Genomic DNA, 25,440 nt, shown 5'->3' with positions numbered 1-25,440 from the left:
AAGTTACATGCAACAACAGACATAATTGGCGTGGGTACACGTCACCCAGTGATTAAGAATTTCTTAATTGTTGAGAACAACAAAGAAGTGGGTGAGGTGCCTAACTCCACCTATTAGTTGTCTACTGGGTCTGTTATCGTCCCTCTGGATCAATGGGGAATCCATTGCTTGAAGCCTTTGGATTCAAGCATACAAATAATTGTATACTTGAAGTCAAATTCACTTCAATGTTCGTTACTTGGGTTAGCTATCAAATGTTCACGGACTCAAGTGTGCGCAGCTTCCTTCGATTGTTTATACGTATGATTATTGTGCTGTCCTTCACTATGTTGGCCTAAGTAAAACAAATGCTATTTGATATGCTTCCAATTTTAACCCATGACAATTTTGGGGAATATCATGTCAACTGTCCCTGGGATTATTATTTTTTCTTTGTATAATATATACATTTTATACTCATATCTTCAAAACTTCCCAAAAAAATTATTATACATTATCTATAATTAGTTAGAGTATACATGTGGTCATGGTAGAATGGCTGGCAAAGGAATATATGGAGCATTGCTATTCCACACCTTCCTCTACTCAGACTCCGGCTCACACATACCAGGGAGAAAGACAGAGGGAGAGAGAGAGACACAGAGACAGAGACACACACAGAGACAGAGACACACACAGAGACAGAGACACACACAGAGACAGAGACACACACAGAGACAGAGACAGACAGAGACAGAGACAGAGACAGAGACAGACAGACAGACAGACAGACAGACAGACAGACAGACAGACAGACAGACAGACAGACAGACAGACAGATAGACAGACAGACAGACAGACAGATAAAACCGAGACAGGGACAGACTTATAAAAGCAGTGTAATAAATAATCAGAAAATGTTAACAAACTTGACGAAGCTGTCTGACTCAGCCACAAACACCGAGGTTCACTATATAAGTCATGAAAGAAAATTGTATAAAATTGCATAACGTTCTTCGGCCATAAACCACGAGACTGTTCACTTACGGCAAATTGCTTCACCTTGTGACGGACAGAATTCTTTTTTTTTTATCTTAGGATGGATTCTGTAGCTGTTAAGCGTCTTAGACTAGAAATATTGTCTGACTATGTTTGCCCTGCAGTCTTAATGAACAACACTGCCTGGGATACGACGAGTCTGCTTCTTGTAAGATGTCTGGTCTTCGCCTCTACCGACTAGCTGTGTAGGTAAATGAGTGAAGGTGCTATCAAAGGGTAATGTCATTTACTCAAGATATATTCTGAATCTTGGACGAGTCTTTAAGGAATCATCAGATCAAGTGGGAGAAGGTATAGGACAAGTGAATGATGCATGGATGGTGCCCTAGCCATGACAGCGTGCAGGTACGGCTTCACTACCTTGGTAAAAAGAAAGAGTACCAGATATCATCGTGAAACACTGTGGTATTCACAGCCAGGATTTGGTACCAAAAACAATGTTGCCTCACCTTAAAGAAGTTATGTCCTGTCTGTGTTAAAGTCGTGAATTTCATCCGGGGTCGCCCCTTAAACCAGTGTGTTCAAGCTGCTTTGTGGGGGGGGGGGGGGGTTTGGGAAGGGGCATCAAGTCCTTCTCTTCCACTCAAAAGTCAGGAGGCTCTCACTTGGGAGAGTCCTGACCCGTACTGCGGAGCTCCGTGCTGAAATTGCCATGTTCCTCAGAGAGTATCATAATAGCTATCCAAAAACTTGAAGACGAAATGTTAGTCTTCTCTCTTTTTCTATCTGGCAGATATCTTCAATCATTTGAATGCTCTCAATCTGTGTATGAGAAGTTCAAATGCTAATAGTCTTGTTTGTGCAGAGAAAGAAGAAGCCTTCAAGGCGATCATCTCTCTGGAAGCGTCGAGTTCAAAGAGAAAAAGGGTGGAAAGCTTTCCAGTTTTGGATGATAAGCTGGGAGACAATAATGTTACTGCCATGCTGGGAGAAAATTCCATTACTCACCTCTCGCGCCTTGAGACTATCATGATACAGTATATACTTCCCCAAGGATCACACACATCCAGGGGTGGATTCAGCAGCCTTTCCTGCCAGCCATAAGAGTTATGACAACTTGAAGAAAAAGTTTATTGATCTGCAGGTGCCCAGGGTTGTTCCTCGGCGGATCAATGTTCCATGCGCTACCGCTCTCTGACTTTTGGCGTGAGCGGGCAACCCGTCCTCATAAACAAATGCCAAATACTCTTTAAACAAGCCAATAAAGACCCTGTTTATAAATGAAAAACGGTTTTCACACCACTCACAACTCATGATGTTCGAATTAATTCTCGAACAGTACACTGACTGACGACCTGTTCGAACCACAACGCTATAAATGCTTCACCCACATAATTCAAATACATATAATCGACAACGAAACCTAAACACCTAACCGTGCCTAACTTTACATAGAACTTTAATATATAATATTAAATTATATACGAGAACAAACCAAATGCTTGTTGATGCCTGGCCCAGGTGTAAGGGGGTGCTGGACTGTAAAGCTTCACTACAGGGGATGCTAAGGTCGGAAAAGGTTAAGAAACGCTTGGTTAAGGGATTCAATTGCTTCTGTTATTGGTGTCGAAAGGCTGCCAGACCTCCGGGAAATTATTATCAGAGTATGGGGTCGGTTTTTAGCCCATAGTTCAAGACTTTAGAGACGTAACTAAAGCCGGATAGGCAGCCATAAGATCAACGTTATATCCCAGCTGGATGGCCTTATTAGTTAGAGAACCAACCGGCTGGGGAATATTGGCTGGCAAGAGACCCAGTGTATGGGGCTTGGCCCTCCAATCCACAAACTACGAGGGTAACGTAGTGGCACAGAGTCGCCATAGATTACAGAGGTAAAGTACTGGAAGATCAGACTGTGACGCTACACAAAAGACTCTGTACACTTCGACTGGTTAGTAATAGGATGGTTTCTTTGTTCATTGTATAGGTCTTAGTTTACTGGGTTGCCAAGCGCCGCAGTTTGTCGAGCGGCAAATTGTCACGGTTTGTCAAGCGTCATATTATTAAGTCACGGTTTGCAAGCGTGGTAACTGACGCTCTTAGTATGATTAAGCAATAGTGGTAGCACGCGTGAGCACAAACTTTATTTTTAATAGTTAGGGGTAGAAATTAAATTTTGGTAATAATATTGTTATTAGTTACTAGTGTTGATAGGGGTCAAAGCGGCCTTTACCACCTGTCAAAGCTCGTGTCCGTCCATCCACTCTCCTGTCTGTTTGTGGTTCTCCTTTGTGTTCCTCTGTTCTGTACACAGTTGTCATGTGTCTGTCAATCTTATCAGCTCCATTTTTTTATTGTTTTTTTTGTTCAATACACAAAGCGTAGCTCACTTTACCCCTCCCCCGGTCTTCCATCGCACCTCTCCCCCCCCCACCTTTTCCCAGTCTCCCGTCACCCACTAGTGATCCTGTGCGCCACCTCCCACCCCCGTTCCCCCCCCCCCTCCCCATTTTAACTATTACACGTTACGTGCATATTTTCCGAACTACCTTCTTGCTGGGGGCCACGTCGCCTCCTGTCTCCTCTAGCTTCTCCGCCTTCTCTTGCTCCTCTAGAAATAGCTCCCCATCCTTTCCTCCCCCCCCCCAACAAACACTTCTCCCTCTCTTTAACCCCCAAACACTCCCTCCACCCTATCCCAAACAAACATTCCCTCTATCCCTCACAAACACTCCCTTCAACCCCAACAAACATTCCCTTTACCCCCGCACAAACACTCCCTCCACCCACACTACAAACACTCCCTTCAACACCCACAAACATTCCCTTTACCCCCGCACAAACACTCCCTCCACCCACACTACAAACACTCCCTTCAACACCCACAAACCTTCCCTCCACCCCCACAAACACTCCCTCCCTCTCCCCCTCCCTCCCAACCACCGTGCTTGTTACTCAGGTCTCTGGTATAAATAGCCCGACAGCCACAACTTGGTCAGTGTGAGCGCCGTCATTCCCACCAGTACACACACGTCCGCTGTCATGGAGTTCCTGGTGGTAAATACTCTTCCCATTGTAGTGCACTAACTCATGCTCCCTTGGCGTCTCTTCAGTGACTTACGGGCGTATCTTCGTTGTGGCGCTCTTGTATATATGCAGACGAGGAGTCACAATAACGTGGCTGAAATATGTTGACCAGACCACACACTAGAAAGTGAAGGGACGACGACGTTTCGGTCCGTCCTGGACCATTCTCAAGTCGATTCTCTTGTACGTGTGTTTTGCTGCGTGTGATTAGATTACATAGATTCAGCGTGATTGGTTTCTAATCAACAGGGCGGATGTCTTAGGATAAAAATAGATTTTTCCGTAAAGGAAAAATCAGATCGAAGGCGTCATGCAATTTGATTCTATTTGTAATGTTGGCCTCTTGAAGCTTAACTGGGTAAAGCACAAATTATATATTATTAAAAATCAAATCATGATTTTTTTTCTGCGTATATTCGTGGCTTGTAATTAACTCGTAAAAAAAAGCCTGAAACGTGCATAAAGGTAATATTACACGTTTTTGTAAAAAAAAAAGCACGAATATGAACGCCATGTATATACCCCACGCATAACGCATCATGCTTTGAATCCTCAACGTCAAAAGTAAGACGAACTAAAAATCGCAGCGACTCACAAACGTGTCGTCATGTCCCGTTTCCCGTTCGTGCGTCTTCTGTTAGTTTAGATTCGGGCACAATTTTAGGGTATTAGTGTAAGAGGCGTTGTGAGGACGGGCTGAGGTAACCGACGCCATCTTGGGCACTGAATAACAAAAACAGATTTGTGAGATGATTTCGGGGCTTTAGTGTCCCCGCGGCCCGGTCCTCGACTAGGCCTCCACCCCCAGGAAGCAGCCCGTAACAGCTGACTAACACCCAGGTACCTATTTTACTGCTAGGTTGTATGCATATGTATAACTTTCTTCAAAGCGCACTGATGCGACTGTATTAATAACACAGTTCATGTGTTGTTTAGGTGTGTATTTGTAATTACAGGTTGTTTTGGCCGTGATGGGGTTGTGTGGGGCCGCCCCCCACCCACAAGTCAACGTCAACCCCCTCCATAAGCATCCTACGCAGCGGTTTCACAGCCTTGTTCCACAGCCGCCACACAGCCTAGCCTCACAGCAGGCATTTAACCCAGGCATACATCAGCAGTCGTTTAGTCATGCACCACAGCAGTCATTCAAGGAGTTCCCACAGCAGTCATTCAAAGATTTCCCACAGCAGTCATTCAAGGAGTTCCCACAGCAGTCATTCAGTCATGCCCCACAGCAGTCATTCATTGATGCCCCACAGCAGTCATTCAGTCATGTTCCACAGCAGTCATTCAAGGACTTCCCACAGCAGTCTTTCAGTCAAGCACCGCAGAAGTCTTTCAAGGATTTCCCACAGCAGTCATTCAACAACTTCCCACAGCAGTCATTCAAGGATTTCCCACAGCAATCGTTCAGTCATGCCTCACAGCAGATACAGAAACCTGTCTCTCAGTTGGCATTCAACACTGCCCCACAGCACTCACTCCAGCCTGCCTCGAAGCACCCGTTTAATCCGGCAGCACAGACGCATGACTTCGTCTCACAGAAAGACTTCAAGCCTGCGTCACAGAAGTCGAGCACAGCCCTCACTGACCCCGTCCATCCCAAGTGGACAGGCCCCGTGGCTGCCACCGTACCCGCTGGGGTTGACGGCCCCGTCATCCCTGTATCCGATACGATTGAGGTCGCTGCCGCTAAAGCTGAATTTTTCAAGGCCTACCAGGCGGAACTAGCAGCAATAGCGGCAGCTAAAGCCCATCAGAAACCAGCTGCAGAAGGTACGGCAATACATTCCCACAGTGATCCTGTATACAACCCAGGCACGCCAGTCCACAGCAGCAAGGGCAACCAGTTCACCTTCAGCACAATCCACGCCGCAGCCGCCCCTCAGCACGGTAAAATCCACGGCGTCCCCTCTGTGAGCCATGGCTTCCACGGCGTCCCCTCTGTGAGCCATGGCTTCCACGGCGCCCCTAGTCAATCTCACGACAGGCCGGAGGTGCATGCCGTCGGGACGCAGTTCTTCCACGATAGACAGGCAGGAGCTGCACAAACGGCTCCAGGCGACTATATTATCTACCACTGAACGGTCGACTCTATTACTTGTTAGTGAAGCTCTTCACTAACCTCACTACGATGGCTACCCCGTGATTCCCACCTCAACAGCCATTGGCCCAAATGGGACAGTATCCGTCAATCTATTTCTTAACTCGAACGAGGATATTGTAATACCGTGTTTGTGTGTGTTTGTGTGTGTGTGTTTCAGGGCAAACATGTCCTTCCGCAACTTTAACTCCCTTGAAAACAGACGAATTTCAGTGCCACTAGAAAAAAAAGATCTTAAATATATAATATTATACCAGTTTCTGATTATATGATTATATAAAACAAGGGTTTGTATTCTATTACTATACTTTTGTATATAACTGTGATCACTATCAAAGAGTCTAGCAAATCCGTGTGAATCCACACAACTAAACATCTAAATACAATTGTTTATGAGTAGTAAGTGTTATCTTCTGTTGCCTTATAGCTCCAAAGTATAGAAAACGGCAATCAATCCCCCATAAACTTTGCTTTGACCTTTCTCTAAGATAACTTCGAGAAGTCGTCCTGAAGGAACCTGTAGGTTGCCGACTCCTTATAGCTGTGACACGTTGTTTCACAACTCACCAGCCTTCAGGTATACCTTCAAGACATCTTAAGCTGTCTGAGACTAAGTTCAAAGCAAAGTCTCAGGACAATAATAACCATTTTCTATATTCTTTAGAGGCATAAACAATCGGAGACTAACGCATACTTCCCAGAAAAATTTGTGACACAGTTTTATCAACGAAATGTATTATAAGAAATGTTATACAATATTTATTAGTGTATATACAATAAAGCAATGTATTTGTTTCGTTTTTGGCTTTAAATCGAGAATCCTTTTTATTTTGGCCAAATAAGTAGGATGGAACAAGTATAACTCCGCAAGAAAGGGTCCAATTATCTATTTAAATATAAATCCATTCACTTTCCCCTCTATATAGTTATTTACCTTTCCATCCATCTATCTTCCAACTCATCTGTATATTCATCTATTCATTAATTCTCCATCATTCATCTACCATCTCATACATCACTTCATATATCCAAACATTTTTACACCCGTCCTCATTTGTGATATCTGGTGAGGCATCGAGATGGCCCAGGTGGTGATGGACCACCACCTGGGCTAGTGATGGTCCACCACCTGGGCCAGTGGTGGTGGACCACCACTGGCCCAGGTGGTGGTCCCAAGTGGTTAATGTTCACTGTGAACTGACTCAACTTGTATTGTGAATGTATTAAATAAAACCATCTATGGTGTTACAAACTCGTGTATTATTAACCAAGTGATTATTGTCAGGCACTGCATTTCCTTTTTTTCCGATGGTGTAGATTTAATTAATTTTAATATATGACAGTAATACACATTAATGTATGGTGTATACACCAAGTTTTACAGTGACACTTGCCTAGTGAGATGCTTAGGATTCACTTACTTGATATGACCTGCAAGTACTCTTGACATGGACCTGTGAGTGTGTACTCTTGACATGGACCTGTGAGTGTATACTCTTGACGTGACCTGTGAGTGTGTACTCTTGACCTGGACCTGTGAGTGTATACTCTTGACCTGACCTGTGAGTGTGTATTCTTGACCTGACCTGTAAGTGTGTACTCTTGACTTGACCTGTGAGTGTCTACTCTTGACCTGACCTGTAAGTGTGTACTCTTGACGTGACCTGTGAGTATGTACTCTTGACCTGACCTGTGAGTGTGTACTCTTGACCTGACCTGTGAGTGTGTACTCTTGACCTGACCTGTGAGTGTGTACTCTTGACTTGACCTGTGAGTGTGTACTCTTGACATGACCTGTAAGTGTGTACTCTTGACTTGACCTGTGAGTGTCTACTCTTGACCTAATCCCCAAGGGCCGTGACGAGGATTTGAACCTGTGTCCGAGAGCATCCCAGACGCTGCCTTAATCGACTGAGCTACGACATGGTAAAAGGAGTTGAAACTGAAGTTCTACTGAACTAACTTACTAGATCCTGCAGCCTCTCCGAGGCACAAACCAGGGTTTTACTCACGGCCCTTCGAATCCTCGTCACGGCCCTTGTGGATTTGTTCATTTGATGCATCACGCAATTGTGATTTCTGTGTGGACCTTTATTGAATTTGAGTCTCAATTATTTTTTGCTTTATTAACTCTATTTATGCTTTATTAACTTTATTTGCTCTATTAACAAAATATAATTTTAACTTGTAATCAACGTATACATTCTGTTCCTCTCTCTCTGTCAAGTAAAATGTCCTCTCATTCCATGCGTTGTTGACGGATGATATTATCCACGCTAAGCTTGAGTACAATATAATTGTTTACATGTTTACATTTCTTATGTCTTCTGCAGTATTGTTATTAATATTTCTGGAGTTTACAGTGAGTCAAGATGATACTGAATTTGAAGTAGCTGCTGAGGTGAGTATCGTTTTCTTTCATCCTCAAATGTCTAATTTAGGGACAACTAATACAGTTTGGGGAACATTTGATAACATTATATTGTTGATTTTATTTATGGAATACAGGATTATAGGATCGTTATCACAAATATAGGCGACTTATCTACCAGAGGAGAAAGGTTCCTTCTCTAAGTTTACAGATGTGAAATTAATGCTGATTATAAGTATGGTGGACAACTGTTGTTGTTGTTAAAGACTCGCTACCTGGAACAAAAAGTTCCAAGCAGCACGGGCTATGGTGAGCCCGTAGGTGGACAACTGCAAGTTGCTTTCTTAATAGTGTATATCAAACTGCAAAAAATGAGCAGAGAAATGGCTATTAGAATACAATTCCAGTAAATGCAAAGTAATGCATATGACTGATGGGAAAATAAAACACTATGCATTACCTAAAAAGGAGCAAAACAAACAATCAAAGTCACAGAACAGAGGAACAAACATAACATCAGACTCTTACTCCTAAACGAGGAGTCGCTTGGAAAACTATGCACCTCAAATATCAGATATATTTTTTTTAGTGTATTCCATTCACCTGGGCTGTAGGAGACTCGAACCGTGGACCCCACGTGTGTGAGACTGCAGCTCTATCTTTGGTTCGTGTAGCAACAGCATGCAATACTCATATCCATAAGGGAATCGGAGAATGCAACAAGGCTTGCCATCTTTTTTTTTTTTTTTTTTTTTTTTGAGATATATACAAGAGTTGTAACATTCTTGTACAGCCACTAGTACGCGTAGCGTTTCGGGCAGGTCCTTAATCCTATGGTCCCTGGAATACGATCCCCTGCCGCTAAGAATCGTTTTTTCATCCAAGTACACATTTTACTGTTGCGTTAAACAGAGGCTACAGTTAAGGAATTGCGCCCAGTAAATCCTCCCCGGCCAGGATACGAACCCATGACATAGCGCTCGCGGAACGCCAGGCGAGTGTCTTACCACTACACCACGGAGACTGCTCATCACATCTCGTTGCTTCCTGGGCTGTGAGGAGCAATGAAATAAGGAACACCTAATCAGAACGTATGAAATACTCGGGAGAAACGCCAGAGGTTGACAGTGAGCAAGGAAGAGACCTTTGAGCAAGGGAGAGACATGGAGGAAATATAGATGGTCTCCAAATGAGCTATATAGATAATTTTAAACTTTTCAGTGCCAGCATTAGGAACAAGTACGGCCGTGAATGCACATTCCATACGAGGATTATGGTACGGTGAAGGTTAACTCCAAACCCTGATTCTACAACAGGTATGCAACGTTCCAGGGATTAGTGAAGAAGTACACGAATTAAATGAAGATTGAGAATTGGGACGCAGGAGACAGCTCTCAACACCACACAACACAAATCGATGAGTTCGCACTTACATATCCACACACACACACACACACACACACATACGTATATATCCAAACATACACGAACGTATATCCACACATACACGAACGTATATCCACAGATACGAACGTATATATATATATTCGCACACGAATATTCACTCACCAAAATTGTGGCATGTACAAACAACGAATGTTTATAACTCTGGCTTGGGACAAAACTTAGTATGATATATGGAACTATAGAGTGAATCAAAATAAAGTGTCGAGACGCTACACGTCAGATGGACAGAGATAAAGACGATGCTTGGCTGAACTTCATCGTTGAGCACTGTCCTGTTGTTCGTGTTTGATGGAGAGGGAGAGAGGGAAATTTTCACACAGACTGTTACAAATCACTGATATGATGAATGTATTCAGAAAACTCATCCATTACTACGGGAATGTATATTTTCGTGAGCATGTGATGCTTGAAATTGGTGTTTTATGGGATAGTCGTTGAACAGGTAAGTGGCAGGTGTAGTCATGGGGTTTAATGGTAGGTGTAGAGATGGGGGCTGAGTTGGAGGTGTAAAAATGGGGCTGAGTTGTAGGTGTAGAGATGTACACCAACATCTCTACACCTCAGTTGTAGGTGTAGAGATGGGACTCAGTTGTAGGTGTAGAGATGGGGCTCAGTTGTAAATGTAGTTATCAGTCTCGGTTCTAAGTGTAGTAATCAGGTGCTGCGGCTGCCGCTGCTGCCTGCTTGTTGTAGAGCTTGAAGAACTCAGCCTTGGCGGCGACCACCTCGGGAGTGTCGTGGACCTGGGTGGGGGGACCGTGGTAGCCGTAGGTGTCAATTGGGCCCCCGTAGGACACGGCAGGGGCACCGTAGGAGCCGGCTGGGGCACCGTAGGAGCCGGCTGGGGACCCGTAGGAGCCGGCTGGGGCACCGTAGGAGACTGCAGGGGCACCGAAGGAGCCGGCTGGAACCCCGTAGGAGGCGGCCGGGGCACCGAAAGAGCCGGCTGGGGCACCGTAGGAGACTGCAGGGGCACCGTAGGAGCCGGCTGGGGCCCCATAGGAGGCGGCCGGTGCACCATAGGAGCTTTTGGAGGCGTAGATGGGAGCCACAGGAGCCTTGTGGACAGGGAGAGCGGGGGCGTAGCCAGGGGTGCCGTAACGACTGGAGCGGATAATATCTAAAGTATTCAGCTGCTTGTTGTAGGCCTTGTAGAAGGCATCTTTAGCGGCAGCGACTTCGTAGGTGTCTGAGACGGGGATGACCTTGCCGCCGATGCCGGCGGGGATGGTGGCAGCCACGGGGCCGACATACTTGGGCTGCACGCCGTAGCCGGGGTTGTAAGCCTGATAACCGGGGTTGTAGGCCTGATAGCCGGGGTTGTTGACCTGATAGTCGGCCGAACATACGCCTATCACTGCCAAAACAACCTATAACAGGAAGCAAGAACATTTATCATAAAACTTTGGACAAATTACTAATTTACTTTATGAACGGGACTCGCCCTCATCAAAAACAAAAGTCACCCATCAAAGCGCTAGCAATATATGCACCCATCATGTGGATCTGACGCCGAGATGAACTAAATAACTCTCCCCTAGCTGCTGGGTACTTACCAGAGTCCTCATGGTGGCTGCGTGCGTGTGTGTGTGTGCGTGGTGGGAGCCAGACTACTGAACTACACTCCTGCCTCTGTAGATATATATACCTGGTACACAACCTTCACCTCCGACCCTCAAATGACGAGCTTGGGATTTTACGAAGCGCTGTTCCTCAATTTAAATAACGTGTCACGGTATGAAACAGATCGAAAAGGTCCTTTTTTTCATGTTTGTCTTGCTTGTGTTGTGATCTGGCCAGACGATGGATTATACTGTACTGTATACACGCAGGTTTCTAAAACGTCGAAGAGAAACCATATCAAACAGCGTTGAGCAGACGGTAATAAAAAAAAACCAAGGTACAAATATAATGATGTGAAAAATGGACGTCTATTTAACGTTTTTGCGAGGAGATGAGAGGAGGGAGGATGCAAGGCGGGGATAACCCAACTATCAAGTGGGAGCTCCATCACAGAACTGAGCTCAACATTGGTAATTGGCTTGAGACTTATTATAGTTCTGGCGAGGGGCTCTCATCGTGACACCCTGTGAATGGATGTTAACGGTGGTTACGCAGTGAATAATTTAACTAAATTGCACCTGCCTATAGCTGTGTTTTTGTGGAGGTAGAGTTCCGGCTCCTGGGCCGCACACCTTATGCCTGGGGATATCATAGTGAACGATTCTCAGCCTTCTCGGGCTTGTTCATATCGTCGTATAAAGCGAAGAATGGAGTTGGTCTCTGCCATCTTTTCTCTCGTGTGTGTGTGTATGTGTGTTTGTGCATGCGCGTGTATGTGTGTCTCTCCCCGAATTGTGCTTGCGGGGATTGAGCTTGGGCACTTTAGTCCCGCCTCTCAAACGTCAATCAACCGGTGTACAGGTTACTGAGCACATGGTGATCATATCTACATTTGAAAATGTGTTTAGAATCAGCCTCCACCACATCACTGCCTAATGCATTCTATTAACTACTCTGACCCTGGAAACTACAGAAGGGTAACTACACCTCTAGCTATAAAATATTCCTGTGAACAATCACTTTTCCTAATATCGTCATATATTTTCTTTCCTCATTTTATTTGCCTCCTTGTGATATTATTACAAAAATCTGCAAAAAAATATTTCAGTTCTCGAACATAATAATCCATTTACATGTTTAATTGTTCACTTGTTGAAATATTTCTTTGTCATTCTGTTATGTTTAGCCAGTCTAATCATGTGTTAATTTTTGTTTGCAAATATGTTTTACTTAACGATTGATTGATTTTTGTTTGTGTTTGTGTGTTTGTAAATTAGCTCAGTGGTGTAGTGTCTCTTTTTCGTATTTGTTTATTTTTTTATTTTTTTTTATTTTTCACTTCTCAGCCTTCCCTCACCTCTAAGACCTCACCCCACGCCCCCCCCCCCTTAACCCCACCACGTACTTTGAGGTACTACAATTGGAGTCGTTAAATGACAGAACTGAGAGTGTGATGCCAATGATTACAACTAGGACTATCTGGGATTGCCACTGTTAATAGTGGTTCCATTCATTGGGGTGTCTGGGGATTCCATTCTGGGGTTCCATTCCAAGCCATGCATGGGGTTCCATTTATTGTAATTGGGAACTATTTGCTTGGGGGAATAGCACATGTAATTAAGAGCCAGTGGCTAGGATGCAACATGCTGGGAGATGTCACACCAGTGAGTATGTTACTGGTAATGTGGTGCCACTGGCTGGGGTTAGTTAGTATTACAAGGGGGGTAACACTGTGAGCTACTAACTACCCGAGATATGACACTTGCAGGAGGTAGTCATTGACATGAGTGTGCTGTGGGCTTGGTAAGGCTAATAATTATGTAGAATCACCGGTTATGATGGCAACTAACCAAGGGTACCACTAAACTGAAGATCACCAGTCTGAGGGCTCTACTTACTCAGGCTTGACACTGGCATTCCAGATGCTGCCAGCCAGATTGGTGCCTCTGGCCCATGGAGAACGATGGTATGAGGTAAGTGGGTGTTTCTGGCCATGGGGAATGATGGTATCAGTCAGGTAGGTGCCTCTGGATACAAGCGGGAGGCGTCTTCTCGCTCGTCATATCATCAATGCAAGCAAATCACCGGATGGAATGACTCTGCAAGCTACCTCATCACCATGATGATGGTATCGTGATTTTCAAAGCAATTTTTTCCCCCCCATCTCCAGTACAAGACTCGTTTCCTGTGCATGCCAACCACTTATCGTAATTTAGAGATGACGTCACCCCATTATTGCCGCAGAGGTCAGATACGTTACATCAAAACGCGTGAGGTCAACACTTTTAGATTTATGATCGTGTTTTTTGCACTCTTTTTCCCCCCCCTCATCTACTGACACAACACTTTGTTTGTTCCACCAGCTTGTGGCTTGTCGCGGGGAACACTGACGGAGGTAAGAATTGGACACTAAGCCCCGGAAGCACCTCAAGGTAGCCTCAAGGTAGGTAGGTACAGTTATATCTACTTCATGTGCAGACGAGGAGTCACAATCTTGAGATCTTGAGGTTATCTTGAGATGATTTCGGGGCTTTAGTGTCCCCGCGGCCCGGTCCTAGACCAGGCCTCCACCCCCAGGAAGCAGCCCGTGACAGCTGACTAACTCCCAGGTACCTATTTACTGCTAGGTAACAGGGGCATTCAGGGTGAAAGAAACTTTGCCCATTTGTTTCTGCCTCGTGCGGGAATCGAACCCGCGCCACAGAAGTGGCGCGGGTTCAAGTGTACTGTGGTTGTTATTTTGTGGTGGCTCTTTGTGGTGGCTGTAGCCGACGGAGGACACGGCGTCTGGGGACACTGTTAAGGAGATATATGTTAACTTAAGAACGTAAATGCAGAGTTCCGGGGCCTTAGTGCAATGGAAACTTTGATCAATTTAAAAGACCAAACATAGCCAATTCTCCCCGGGTTCATCCTATTTAAGAGAAATATTCTTAGTCAAAGACTAGAAGAAATTCTCAGAATTTGAAGATGATAGTTCACAATACTTTATACTTAATACTTAATGAAATGGTTAACCTCAGGTTAATTTGTGTGTGTGTGTGTACTCACCTAATTGAATTAACCTAATTGTGCTTCCGGGGGTTGAGCTTTGGCTCTTTGGTCCCGCCTCTCAACCGTCAATCAACTGGTGTTCAGATTCCTGAGCCTACTGGGCTCTATCATATCTACACTTGAAACTGAGTATAGAGTCAGCCTCGACCACATCACCTGTGTGTGTGTGTGTGTGCGTGAGTGAGTGCGGCAGGGGGAGGGGGGTTATTGAGGTATGTCTACACAGGGCCAACACAAACAGTTTATTAAGACGTTCTGACAAGTTCTTATAATCACACAACCTCACAACCTTCGGATCCAACAGAATTCTGTGACCATTAAAAAAAAATTGGAAATACTTTTAAAGAGGTTATACTCGTATATCGCTCGTCATTCTTCTGTCAAAGTTCAATGTTGAACAGTCATTTCATAACAAAATACCGGAAGAATTAAATTAATTTATTGGATACTACATGGGGGTACCCGGTTGTACCCGGGTCTCTTTGCCCTCTCTCTCTCTCTCTGTCCCCTCTCCACATTTTCCCTCTTTCCTAGCCTCTCCCTCAACATCTCCTACTCTACCCTTCCCGCCCTTCCGATTTCTCTCCCCTCTCTCCTTCCCTACTCTCTATCCCTCCCTCTCCCACATTCCCTCTCTTCCCCCTCTCATTTCCTTTCTCTCTCTCTCTCTCTCTCTCTCTCTCTCTCTCTCTCTCTCTCCGAAAAATTTATTATTACATTTTTTTATTAATACATTAGGTACATCTGCATTTGTGCAGCTACCCTAGACTAAATGAAGGGGAGTACAGTGTGTGTCAAAAAGCTAGCTACGTGATGCTAAAAACCCCCATCACACAAAATGGCTAGTCATACGAAGGCATGTGATAAGCAGTCTGCACTGGCAGACTCTGGGTGCATTATGAGGATATCATCAACACAAGAGTGAATAAGATAGAGATACTAAAAGTCCCCATCTCGCAGGATGGTTAGTCATACAAGGAACTGAAAACTACTAAAAACTCATCGGAACACACACACCTATTTCAGACGTCACGGAAATTGCCGGAGGTCGCAATGGCTGCCAATTTTTCTTAAAGAGTGACACTGGGACCGATCCCGACTGACCTATGGCACTCTAATACCACTCATGTGTCTTCCTGGAAAGTTGGGCGAGACTGATTGAGAAAGTTCGGAAATCAATCATCCTCGATTGTGAGTCCAGAACGAAGCCAAATGTATTACGAGTCCCCATAGTGTATATATGTCTGCTCACCCTATATGATATGTATACCGTCACATCTGTCCATTTCCATTAACCTTCCTCCTGTCTCTGAAGATACTGAAGAGAGCTTCAGCAAAACTCGGCCTTATAATGAATGTGAGACATCGCTTAACTTGAATTATCTTTACAATTTTAATTTCCTTCCCAAGCCAAAAAAGAAAGTAAGGAATATAAAAAAATGCATTCCCCTTGCGAAGGAAATTTAAAAAATTTAGTTTGCATATAATATTTTACAGTTTGAATGGATCTGAGACGTATTGCTGAAGGAAGAGGAGAAATTGATACGCTACTCTCGAGTCCTTTATGTTCTTCAGTTCTTAACACTGTGTTCTGTTCTCCAAAGAACAAAGATCTCGTGTTGACTGAAGCAGACAAGGAGTTTTCATCTGGAATCCGGTGGTATTCCAGATGAAATACTGGAATATGTTCAATGTTGAACATGATGAAACTAGACAGGTAGTTACCCAGACGTAGTAGTTACCCGGTAACTACTAAGACAGGTAGTTACCCGCTTGCCTCTCGAGGAGATCAAACGTCAAGCGCCCAGCACAAGGCCGCCGCTGCCATCCTTGATAGAACCAGGAACTGTTCATCTCTATTGACAATAAAGAGCAAGGAGCGGCCTTTGATTCCACCGTAAGGTTCTCAAGAGCGTCAGCCATGATCGTGAACAAAGCTTGGTGAATGACTCGCTTCGAACGGATAAAAGCTCCAAGGAGTTTAGACCTTTCTTACGACAAAACCCTTTGTGTGGAGTAGGGTTCAAGATCTGAGAATAATATGTACTTCCCTACGTCATCGTTACTCTTTAAACAAACCTAACCTAGTCTAACTCATTCTTTCATATCCAAACCCAACCCAAATCCATCCTATCCTATCCTAACTTAACCTAACGAAAACAAGACAAAAATTCGCGTTTCATACATGTTACAAACGAGGTGTGGGGCATCACTATGTCATAATGTTCATGATTGTACAGGTTTTAGACCCTTCTGGTTGCGAGGCTTGAACATAAGTTCCACATCTGCGTCAAAGTTCCACCTCTGCGTCAGACCAGACCAGACCTAGCCGGCCTAAGAACACGGAGGGATCCCTGATGCAAAGGTGAAAACTATTTGATGAAGGGAGGTTCTGCAGCTGTTATTTTGAGGTCACGTAAACGACCAGGATGTTGGACGTGTTTTTGAAAATACGACAACAAATCACGAGAGTATTTATCACATTTGGACAAAGAAAGTTTGCTATATCTTTGAGGCAGAGTTCTGATTATATGGACAGTTTTTGTCTAACCCAATTAGATATATCCTAAATCTATATTAGCCTCCTATTAATCCCTGGCTCTCCCGAATTTCAAATATAACACGAATTTTGAAAACAATTATGAGAGAGGAAATTATGGTTCAGAGCGAGAGTATTTTAGTCTGGGAACAGAGCGTGTGTTGGAACCCGTTGTTTACACTAGAGGTCAAGCTGGGTCATGTGTGGGGTCAAAGGTAAGAGAAGAGGGTGTGGTGAGGCAAGTGAGAGTGTGTTAAGGGCGTGGTGAGGCAAGTGAGAGTGTGTTAAGGGCGTGGTGAGGCAAGTGAGAGTGTGTTAAGGGCGTGGTGGGGCAAGTGAGAGTGTGTTAAGGGCGTGGTGAGGCAAGTGAGAGTGTGTTAAGGGCGTGGTGAGGCAAGTGAGAGTGTGTTAAGGGCGTGGGGGGGCAAGTGTGAGTGTGTTATTGAAGTGGGGTGGCATAGCTACTTCTGGCGACTACTGCAGCTTGAAGCAGCACCGACGACCACAGCTTGCAGCAGCACCAACAACCACAGCTTGCAGCAGCACCGACGACCACAACTTGAAGCAGCACCGACGACCATAGCTTGAAGCAGCACCGACGACCATAGCTAGAAGCAGCACCGACGACCACAGTTTGAAGCAGCACCGACGACCATAGCTTGAAGCAGCACCGACGACCATAGCTTGAAGCAGCACCGACGACCACAGTTTGAAGCAGCACCGACGACCATAGCTTGAAGCAGCACCGACGACCATAGCTTGAAGCAGCACCGACGACCACAGTTTGAAGCAGCACCGACGACCACAGCTTGAAGCAGCACCGACGACCATAGCTTGACGCAGCACCGACGACCACAGCTTGACGCAGCACCGACTACCAGACCTTGTTGCACCTCAGACGACCCCAGCTCGTGGCACCACCAACGACCCTCAACTCGTTTCCGCCACTAAGACCTCCGTTAGGGTAATAACAGACGCTCTTTTGACCCCTCCGAGGCGAGGTTGTGTTGTCTTTTCCCCGGCTCGCTCGTGGTAGTCATTACGTCACGTGATCACAGCTCTTTTAAAGCAAGCTTAACCCTAACCTATCCACGCACTGAGGTCGTATCCACAAATGTCGTTTTCTGATGCTTTACAGCGCAGTACCGTTGACGCACATGGGCATTAAACCAACCAACTTCCACGATTCTGTGAATATGGTACTTCCTAAAGGGCCCAAAATCATAGGTAGGTTATCTGGTACCTTAACCACTAGACCACACTGACTGTGCAAATATCTAGTACAAAAATCTTATACAGTCTGTGTGGTCTAGTGGTTAAGGTACCCGGACCCAGATTCACGAAGCAGTTACGCAAGCACTTACGAACGTAAGTGCTTGCGTAACTGCGTAAGTAACTTGCGTATATATATATATATATATATATATATATATATATATATATATATATATATATATATATATATATATATATATGTCGTACCTAATAGCCAGAACGCACTTCTCAGCCTACTATTCAAGGCCCGATTTGCCTAATAAGCCAAGTTTTCATGAATTAATGTTTTTTCGTCTACCTAACCTACCTAACCTAACCTAACCTAGCTTTTTTTGGCTACCTAACCTAACCTTACCTATAAATATAGGTTAGGTTAGGTTAGGTAGGGTTGGTTAGGTTCGGTCATATATCTACGTTAATTTTAACTCCAATAAAAAAAAATTGACCTCATACATAGAGAAAAGGGTTGCTTTATCATTTCATAAGAAAAAAATTATAGTAAATATATTAATTCAGGAAAACTTGGCTTATTAGGCAAATCGGGCCTTGAATAGTAGGCTGAGAAGTGAGTTCTGGCTACTAGGTACGACATATATATATATATATAGTGTGTGTGTATATCACGAAAATAAACACGTGATTAAGAATGTATATATATATATATATATATATATATATATATATATATATATATATATATATATATATATATATATATATATATATATATATATATATATTAAATTATATAAAGATTAAAGTGTTCAGTGAGAATCCACAAGGTCTTCTCTGAGTACTCTTTATTTTCTTCTTCGAGGCTGCGGGTCCCTACAATTGCACCAGAGGTGGTACCCCCTATTATATAAAGAGACCAGAAACTTTGATGAAGCAGGACCAAGTTTACACATCGAGAAGTGTACTCTGCTTCTCAGTGTATAATCACTACATATATACTATATATACTCAGTGTATATATACTTCTCAGTGTATATACACTACATATATACTATATATATATACTCAGTGTATATATACTTCTCAGTGTATATACACTACATATATACTATATATACTCAGTGTATATACGCTGAGAGTTTAGTCCTGGATAATGTTCAGGACTGAACTATACTTGCTGGTTGGTCAGAAAACTCTTGTAAAATCCTGCCTTAATAAGCTTCAGCAGATTTATATGGCTTAAGTCCAGCACCAAACCAGGAACCAATTCAATACCCATAAGGCTAAAATGTTCATAGAATATTACCCCTAAAATGTTGATACTGATATACCCTCAAGGCGAAGATTATCAACTTCAGACAAATGATCAACCACCATGAAGGCCGCAGGTGCAGAAGTGAGAGAGAGAGAGAAAGAGAGAGAGTGTGAGAGAGAGAGAGCTGTGACTTGGGGTATAAATAGCGGGCCAGAAGCCTCACACGCCACAGTCTGGTTCCCACCTCTCACACACACTCAAAGCCGTCATGAGGTCTCTGGTAAGTTATGCCCACCTCAAGTACACTACATAAACAGAAATGTGTACCTCGCTTCTGAACTTACTTTCAGGACTAAAGTACACTTGCTGGTTGGTCAGAATAGGTTTTATGGTTGCCTAAATCATTATACTTCTGTTGATAGGATTAAAGTCTAACATTGCTTTATCTTTTACTCCAAGACTTTCAGAGGAACATCATTCCAGATTGTTATAGAGGGCAGACACAGACGGTAATGACGGTTTGACTACCTCAGTCCTCGACTCTCACTGTCACCATGCTCTTGACAGCGAAACAATGAAGCCATCACTCACTTGACAGAGAAACAATGACAAACTCACAAGAAAGTGAGATAATTCTCGTTGACACTCTTAAAACATTTACAGTTTCACCACTTAAAATTACCAATTAGACTCTTTAATAAATACAAATATAGATGCTTTGAAAATCTTCTTTGTGTTCAGAGCCCGTCCAGAAGTTAACATGTGATGTATCACCTGGTATTAAAAACACAAAATAAAAATTAACTAGATCAATGTCAGTGGTAAGATCCAGCATGGAATTATTTCTTGGATGCGAGATGATTTTTCAATTTTCTTTCTTTCTCTTACAGGTTGTTTTGGCAGTGATAGGCGTGTGTTCGGCCGGCTATCAGGCCTACAACCCCGGCTATCAGGCCTACAACCCCGGCTTCGGCTACGGTGTCCAGCCCAAGTATGTCGGCCCCGTGGCTGCCACCATCCCCGCCGGCATCGGCGGCAAGGTCATCCCCGTCTCAGACACCTACGAAGTCGCTGCCGCTAAAGATGACTTCTACAAGGCTTACGACAAGCAACTGAAAACTCTGGATATTATCCGTTCCAGTCGTTATGGCACCCCTGGCTACGCCCCCGCTCTCCCTGTCTACAAGGCCCCTGTGGCTCCCTTCTTTGCCTCCACCGGCTCCTACGGTGCCCCCATCGGCTCCTACGGCTACCACGGTCCCCCCACCCAGGTCCACGACACTCCCGAGGTGGTCGCCGCCAAGGCTGAGTTCTTCAAGCTCTACAACAAGCAGGCAGCAGCGGCAGCCGCGGCACCTGACCTCTACACCTACCACTAAGCCAACCATTCCGATCCACTACCACACTAGCCGAGTACCTATAATAAACTTGCATCTGTAAAGATACTCTCACTACCCTATGGCCCGAAACAAACTCCCTGTATTAAGATGTTGTTATGGACATACAACATCCCTTATTGTAAAGACTTACTGTCTTGGTAAACATCTTCTCCTATGCAGGATGACACGATCTTGGTAACTTGACCATAACGGCTCGGCTGGCTCGCTGGACTGATGGTCTCCAGGCGCTCTGTGTTTAATTTCAATGTCTCTTTCAATCGCTAAGTGAGCTGCCCTCGTGGGACTTAGCGACGCTTCGCTCCCGCGTCTGTTGCAGCGGTGTACTGAATGTGTCTGCTATGTATTGAATAGGTTGTACCAGCCGTGTATTGTATATCTTGTGCCAGCCATGTATTGAATAGGTTGTACCAGCCGTGTATTTCATGGTTTGTTCTGGGCAATATTAGATCATGCGAGGCAGGAACACCGCAATAGGCACACTGTATCATGCAAGGAAGTAACACTGTAGTAAGGCTACTCGATAATGCAGGGCAGCATCAATGCAACAGACCTCACGGTACGAACAGTGCTGTAGGCCTACCGGATCCTGCAAAGCAGGAACATTGCAGCAAGCAAGTTGGACCATACAGCGTCTTAAACATACAGTTTTAACAGCGTCTTTCACAACTCTTTAAGATATTTTCTTCAATGACACAACTAAGCAGATTGTTGCAGTCATCCATAAGTAATTTGTTGAAGAAGTTCGTGCCTATATCCGTTCTAAATCTAAATCTGTCCACTTTAATCAATGTTTGCTACTCTTAATTATATTTATTTATTAACACGTATCCCATTTCTCATTGCTTTCATCCATTTATGCATTTCCATTATATCCCTTGATCTCCGTCTGTCAAGAGGGAGTAATCTGGACTCTCAATTTCCATTCGTAAGGAAAATTCACGATGTTGACCAGACCACACACTAGAAAGTGAAGGGACCATGACGTTTCAGTCCGTCCTGGACCATTCTCAAGTCGATTGTACAACCTATACAACCGACTTGAGGATGGTCCAGAACGGACAGAAACGTCATGGTCCCTTCACCTTCTAGTGTGTGGTCTGGTCAACATGCTTCAGCCACGTTATTGTGACTCCTCGTCTGCATATCGAAAATTCATGATGCCTACCTTTGTGTCCATCTCTGTATGCAAGCACTTGAAAACTTTCAGGTTGCAGGGATTGGCTCATTCCAAAATCCTATAACTCATTCCAACTCTTGTCTATATGCTTTCTAACAAAATTGGTCATTCCGAAGTACAATGATTAAATTTTCTCAGCATAATGCAAGTAAGGTCTCAGGAGCACAAGCTAAAGCTTTTTTTTTTTTTTTTTTTTTTTGAGATATATACAAATGTTGTTACATTCTTGTACAACCTTTGTACAACCTTGTACAACCTTTGTGATACCTTTGGCTCTATCAAAATCTTCTAAATAATATCACTTTCTTGCTATATTGCGCATGTTCACATCTGCACTAGTTTGTGTGGTTTTTTTTGGTGTACATTGATAAATATTTATTTCAGGTACCTTTCACGGTCGGATTTATGCGTTTGCAGTGAAGAATTACTAAAGAGATGTTGATATTGATATTCTAGCAGCAAAATGTTGATATAGAAGTGTTTACCATTTTTAATTAAACCGCAACAGAGAACACATTTCGTCACCGCTGGGATGTAGGGCCTATGTTTTTTTTTTTTTTTTTTTTTTTTTTGAGATATATACAAGAGTTGTTACATTCTTGTACAGCCACTAGTACGCGTAGCGTTTCGGGCAGGTCCCTGGAACACGATCCCCTGCCGCGAAGAATCGTTTTTTCATCCAAGTACACATTTTACTGTTGTGTTAAACAGAGGCTACAGTTAAGGAATTACGCCCAGTAAATCCTCCCCGGCCAGGATACGAACCCATGACATAGCGCTCGCGGAACGCCAAGCGAGTGTCTTACCACTACACCACGGAGACTGTAGACTGTAGATGTTAGACTGCATGCATGCAGCATCTTTCAACAGTCTAGTCTACCTGACCGTCAGTCAGGAGGCTCAACTAGACACCTTCTCGGATACCAATCCTCAGAACTGCCTCAACGTAAAATCAAAGGAAGACATTACTGCGTGCAATTGCGCTTTCCTCTCTTCTTCTTTTTTAACTAAGATCATAAGAAATGTCACTAATGTTCCTAATGAAACAGCAAGATAAGAGCTGTTATACTACATGAGCACATCTCAAGCCCAGACCTAGAAACTTAATTTAATGCAAAGTTACAATCATGTTAGCACAGCAAGCATTAGGCTGTTGAGTGATGATCTGTTTTGTGTCGTGATAGTCGCCTTCTGGCTGTTCACGAAGTTGGACAATATCACACACACAGAAATCACAATACCATACTGGACCATATTGGGAAACATTGAGAACGTTGGCCTTGTTCCAGCAAATCCACAAAAATCTTTAAGATGTTGTAGGCTCTGATACGCTGACAAGTTCAACCAGAACGAGTGTAGACTTGAGATGTTTCTTCTCGCACGCTTCTCCACCTTGTCCATAATTCTGGTAAATGATGTGAGGCAAATAGTTCAGGAGAGCGGCGCAGACTAAAGATGGGAGCGAACTCGTGCTTCATATAAGGTTTAGCAACTACTGCAGTCAAGAAAAGTAAGAGGTTCACCCATAAGGCTGTAGCTTTTCTGGGGCTGCCTCACATGTTTAGGACGAATAGTTGTTCATGGTCAACGAAGAGGAAAATTTCTCTCCCAAGATGTCAACATCTTCACTCACTCTCAGCGGGATTTTATGTGAACAATGTATCAACAAGATCCACTTAGCATAACAATTTATTAGTGTATTTTTTGTAATGTTAAATTGTTTATATTATTATTTACTTGTTTATGTTATTGGTAAACACGCCAGCTAGCAAAGAGTGCCCGCGCGGGCAAAGGTCCTTGATATCAATGATCACTTTGGGAGATAAACATCATTCGTGTCTATGAAACGTGATACAAAAAAAAAAAAGACAATGTGAGCTTCATGTAACGTTTCATGTCATCTTGCATTTGGAAAAACAAATTAAAGCTTACAGAGATCATTACGAGGTCAGAGGAGAGGGAGGAGGAGTTAGAGGGAGAGAGGAGTGTGTATATATAGCGGGTCTGGAGCCTCACCCAACACAGTCTGGCTCCCACCTCACACACGCTCACATCATGAGGGATCTGGTAAGAGTTTTAACACTAGTGTGTAAAAACTGCACTTTAAATGCTCGGACAATATTTCTGAAGAACATGTCACAGAATTGGTGAATTAGTTTTTAAAAGCTTTTTCTAAAGTGAAGCATGTTTAAACGGTCTCATTGTGACATGTTTTCGCCGATTTTTTATCATAATTGTTGAGCTGATTTAAACTGTTGTTTATAAAATGATACTAAAGATAATTTAATTAAAAAATATTGGTAAAAGACTGTACATAAAAGTATATACTGGTTTCTTGTTGCAGGTTGTTTTGGCAGTGATAGGCGTGTGTTCGGCCGGCTATCAGGCCTACAACCCCGGCTATCAGGCCTACAACCCCGGCTTCGGCTATGGCATCCAGCCCAAGTATGTCGGCCCCGTGGCTGCCACCATCCCCGCCGGCATCGGCGGCAAGGTCATCCCCGTCTCAGACACCTACGAAGTCGCTGCCGCTAAAGATGACTTCTACAAGGCCTACAACAAGCAATTGAAAACTCTGGATATTATCCGCTCCAGTCGTTATGGCACCCCTGGCTACGCCCCCGCTCTCCCTGTCCACAAGGCCCCTGTGGCTCCCATATTTGCCTCCACCGGCTCCTACGGTGCCCCGGCTGTCGCCTACGGTGCCCCGGCTGTCGCCTACGGTGCCCCAGCTGTCGCCTACGGTGCCCCCATCGGCTCCTACGGCTACCACGGTCCCCCCACCCAGGTCCACGACACTCCCGAGGTAGGTCGCCGCCAAGGCTGAGTTCTTCAAGCTCTACAACAAGCAGGCAGCAGCGGCAGCCGCGGCACCTGACCTCTACACCTACCATTAAGCCAACCATCATAATATAAGGGTCATTTAATAATAAACAGGTATTCCAGGGAGTTAGCCAACTGTAATGGAGTTGCATCCTGGAGAGGGTCAGTAGTTTGATCTTGGTGGGGAAGACCTCGATATAAGTTTTATATATTATATTATATATATATTATTTCTGTCTCCGAATGTATTGTACACCTCCACCCCTGACAGTACTATAATAAAGTTGCATCTCTAAAAGACACTCTCACTACCCTTAAGGCCTGAAATACACTCCCTGTATCAAGATATTGTCATGATCGCACAATTAACTTCCTTTGTCGAGCAAACACTT

General features: G+C 44.0%; 3 protein-coding genes, 1 long non-coding RNA gene and 1 pseudogene across 4 annotated transcripts; 4 read left to right on the top strand and 1 right to left on the bottom strand.

Moving 5' to 3' along the window:
* The first annotated feature begins 3,992 nt into the window (after positions 1–3,992).
* LOC123770788 (ataxin-2 homolog) lies at positions 3,993–6,306 on the top strand. The gene is made up of 2 exons (XM_045762944.2): positions 3,993–4,035; positions 5,022–6,306. The coding sequence occupies exons 1-2, from the start codon at positions 4,021–4,023 to the stop codon at positions 6,147–6,149; spliced, it is 1,143 nt and encodes a 380-aa protein (XP_045618900.2). The 5' UTR covers positions 3,993–4,020; the 3' UTR covers positions 6,150–6,306.
* Positions 6,307–6,312: 6 nt separating this feature from the next.
* LOC138353128 (uncharacterized) lies at positions 6,313–10,014 on the top strand. Its single transcript, XR_011223073.1, has 2 exons — positions 6,313–8,780; positions 8,862–10,014. It is a non-coding gene; the product is annotated as an uncharacterized lncRNA (long non-coding RNA).
* Positions 8,632–11,673, bottom strand: LOC123770787 (cuticle protein CP1876-like). Its single transcript, XM_045762943.2, has 2 exons — positions 11,564–11,673; positions 8,632–11,377 (listed from the first exon to the last, which is right to left on the bottom strand). Exons 1-2 carry the CDS (start codon positions 11,573–11,575, stop codon positions 10,649–10,651), a joined length of 741 nt encoding a protein of 246 aa, XP_045618899.2. The 5' UTR covers positions 11,576–11,673; the 3' UTR covers positions 8,632–10,648.
* Positions 11,674–19,884: 8,211 nt separating this feature from the next.
* Positions 19,885–21,089, top strand: LOC123770786 (cuticle protein CP1499-like). Its single transcript, XM_045762942.2, has 2 exons — positions 19,885–19,928; positions 20,539–21,089. The coding sequence occupies exons 1-2, from the start codon at positions 19,917–19,919 to the stop codon at positions 21,025–21,027; spliced, it is 501 nt and encodes a 166-aa protein (XP_045618898.2). The 5' UTR covers positions 19,885–19,916; the 3' UTR covers positions 21,028–21,089.
* A 3,157-nt stretch (positions 21,090–24,246) lies between these two features.
* Positions 24,247–25,346, top strand: LOC123770785 (cuticle protein CP1499-like; annotated as a pseudogene).
* The last annotated feature ends 94 nt before the right edge of the window (positions 25,347–25,440 follow it).

Source organism: Procambarus clarkii, chromosome 56, assembly GCF_040958095.1.
Source record: "Procambarus clarkii isolate CNS0578487 chromosome 56, FALCON_Pclarkii_2.0, whole genome shotgun sequence".
Taxonomy (NCBI): domain Eukaryota; kingdom Metazoa; phylum Arthropoda; class Malacostraca; order Decapoda; family Cambaridae; genus Procambarus; species Procambarus clarkii.
Note: the sequence above shows the minus strand (reverse complement) of the source record. Positions and strands in the feature narration are given on the sequence as shown.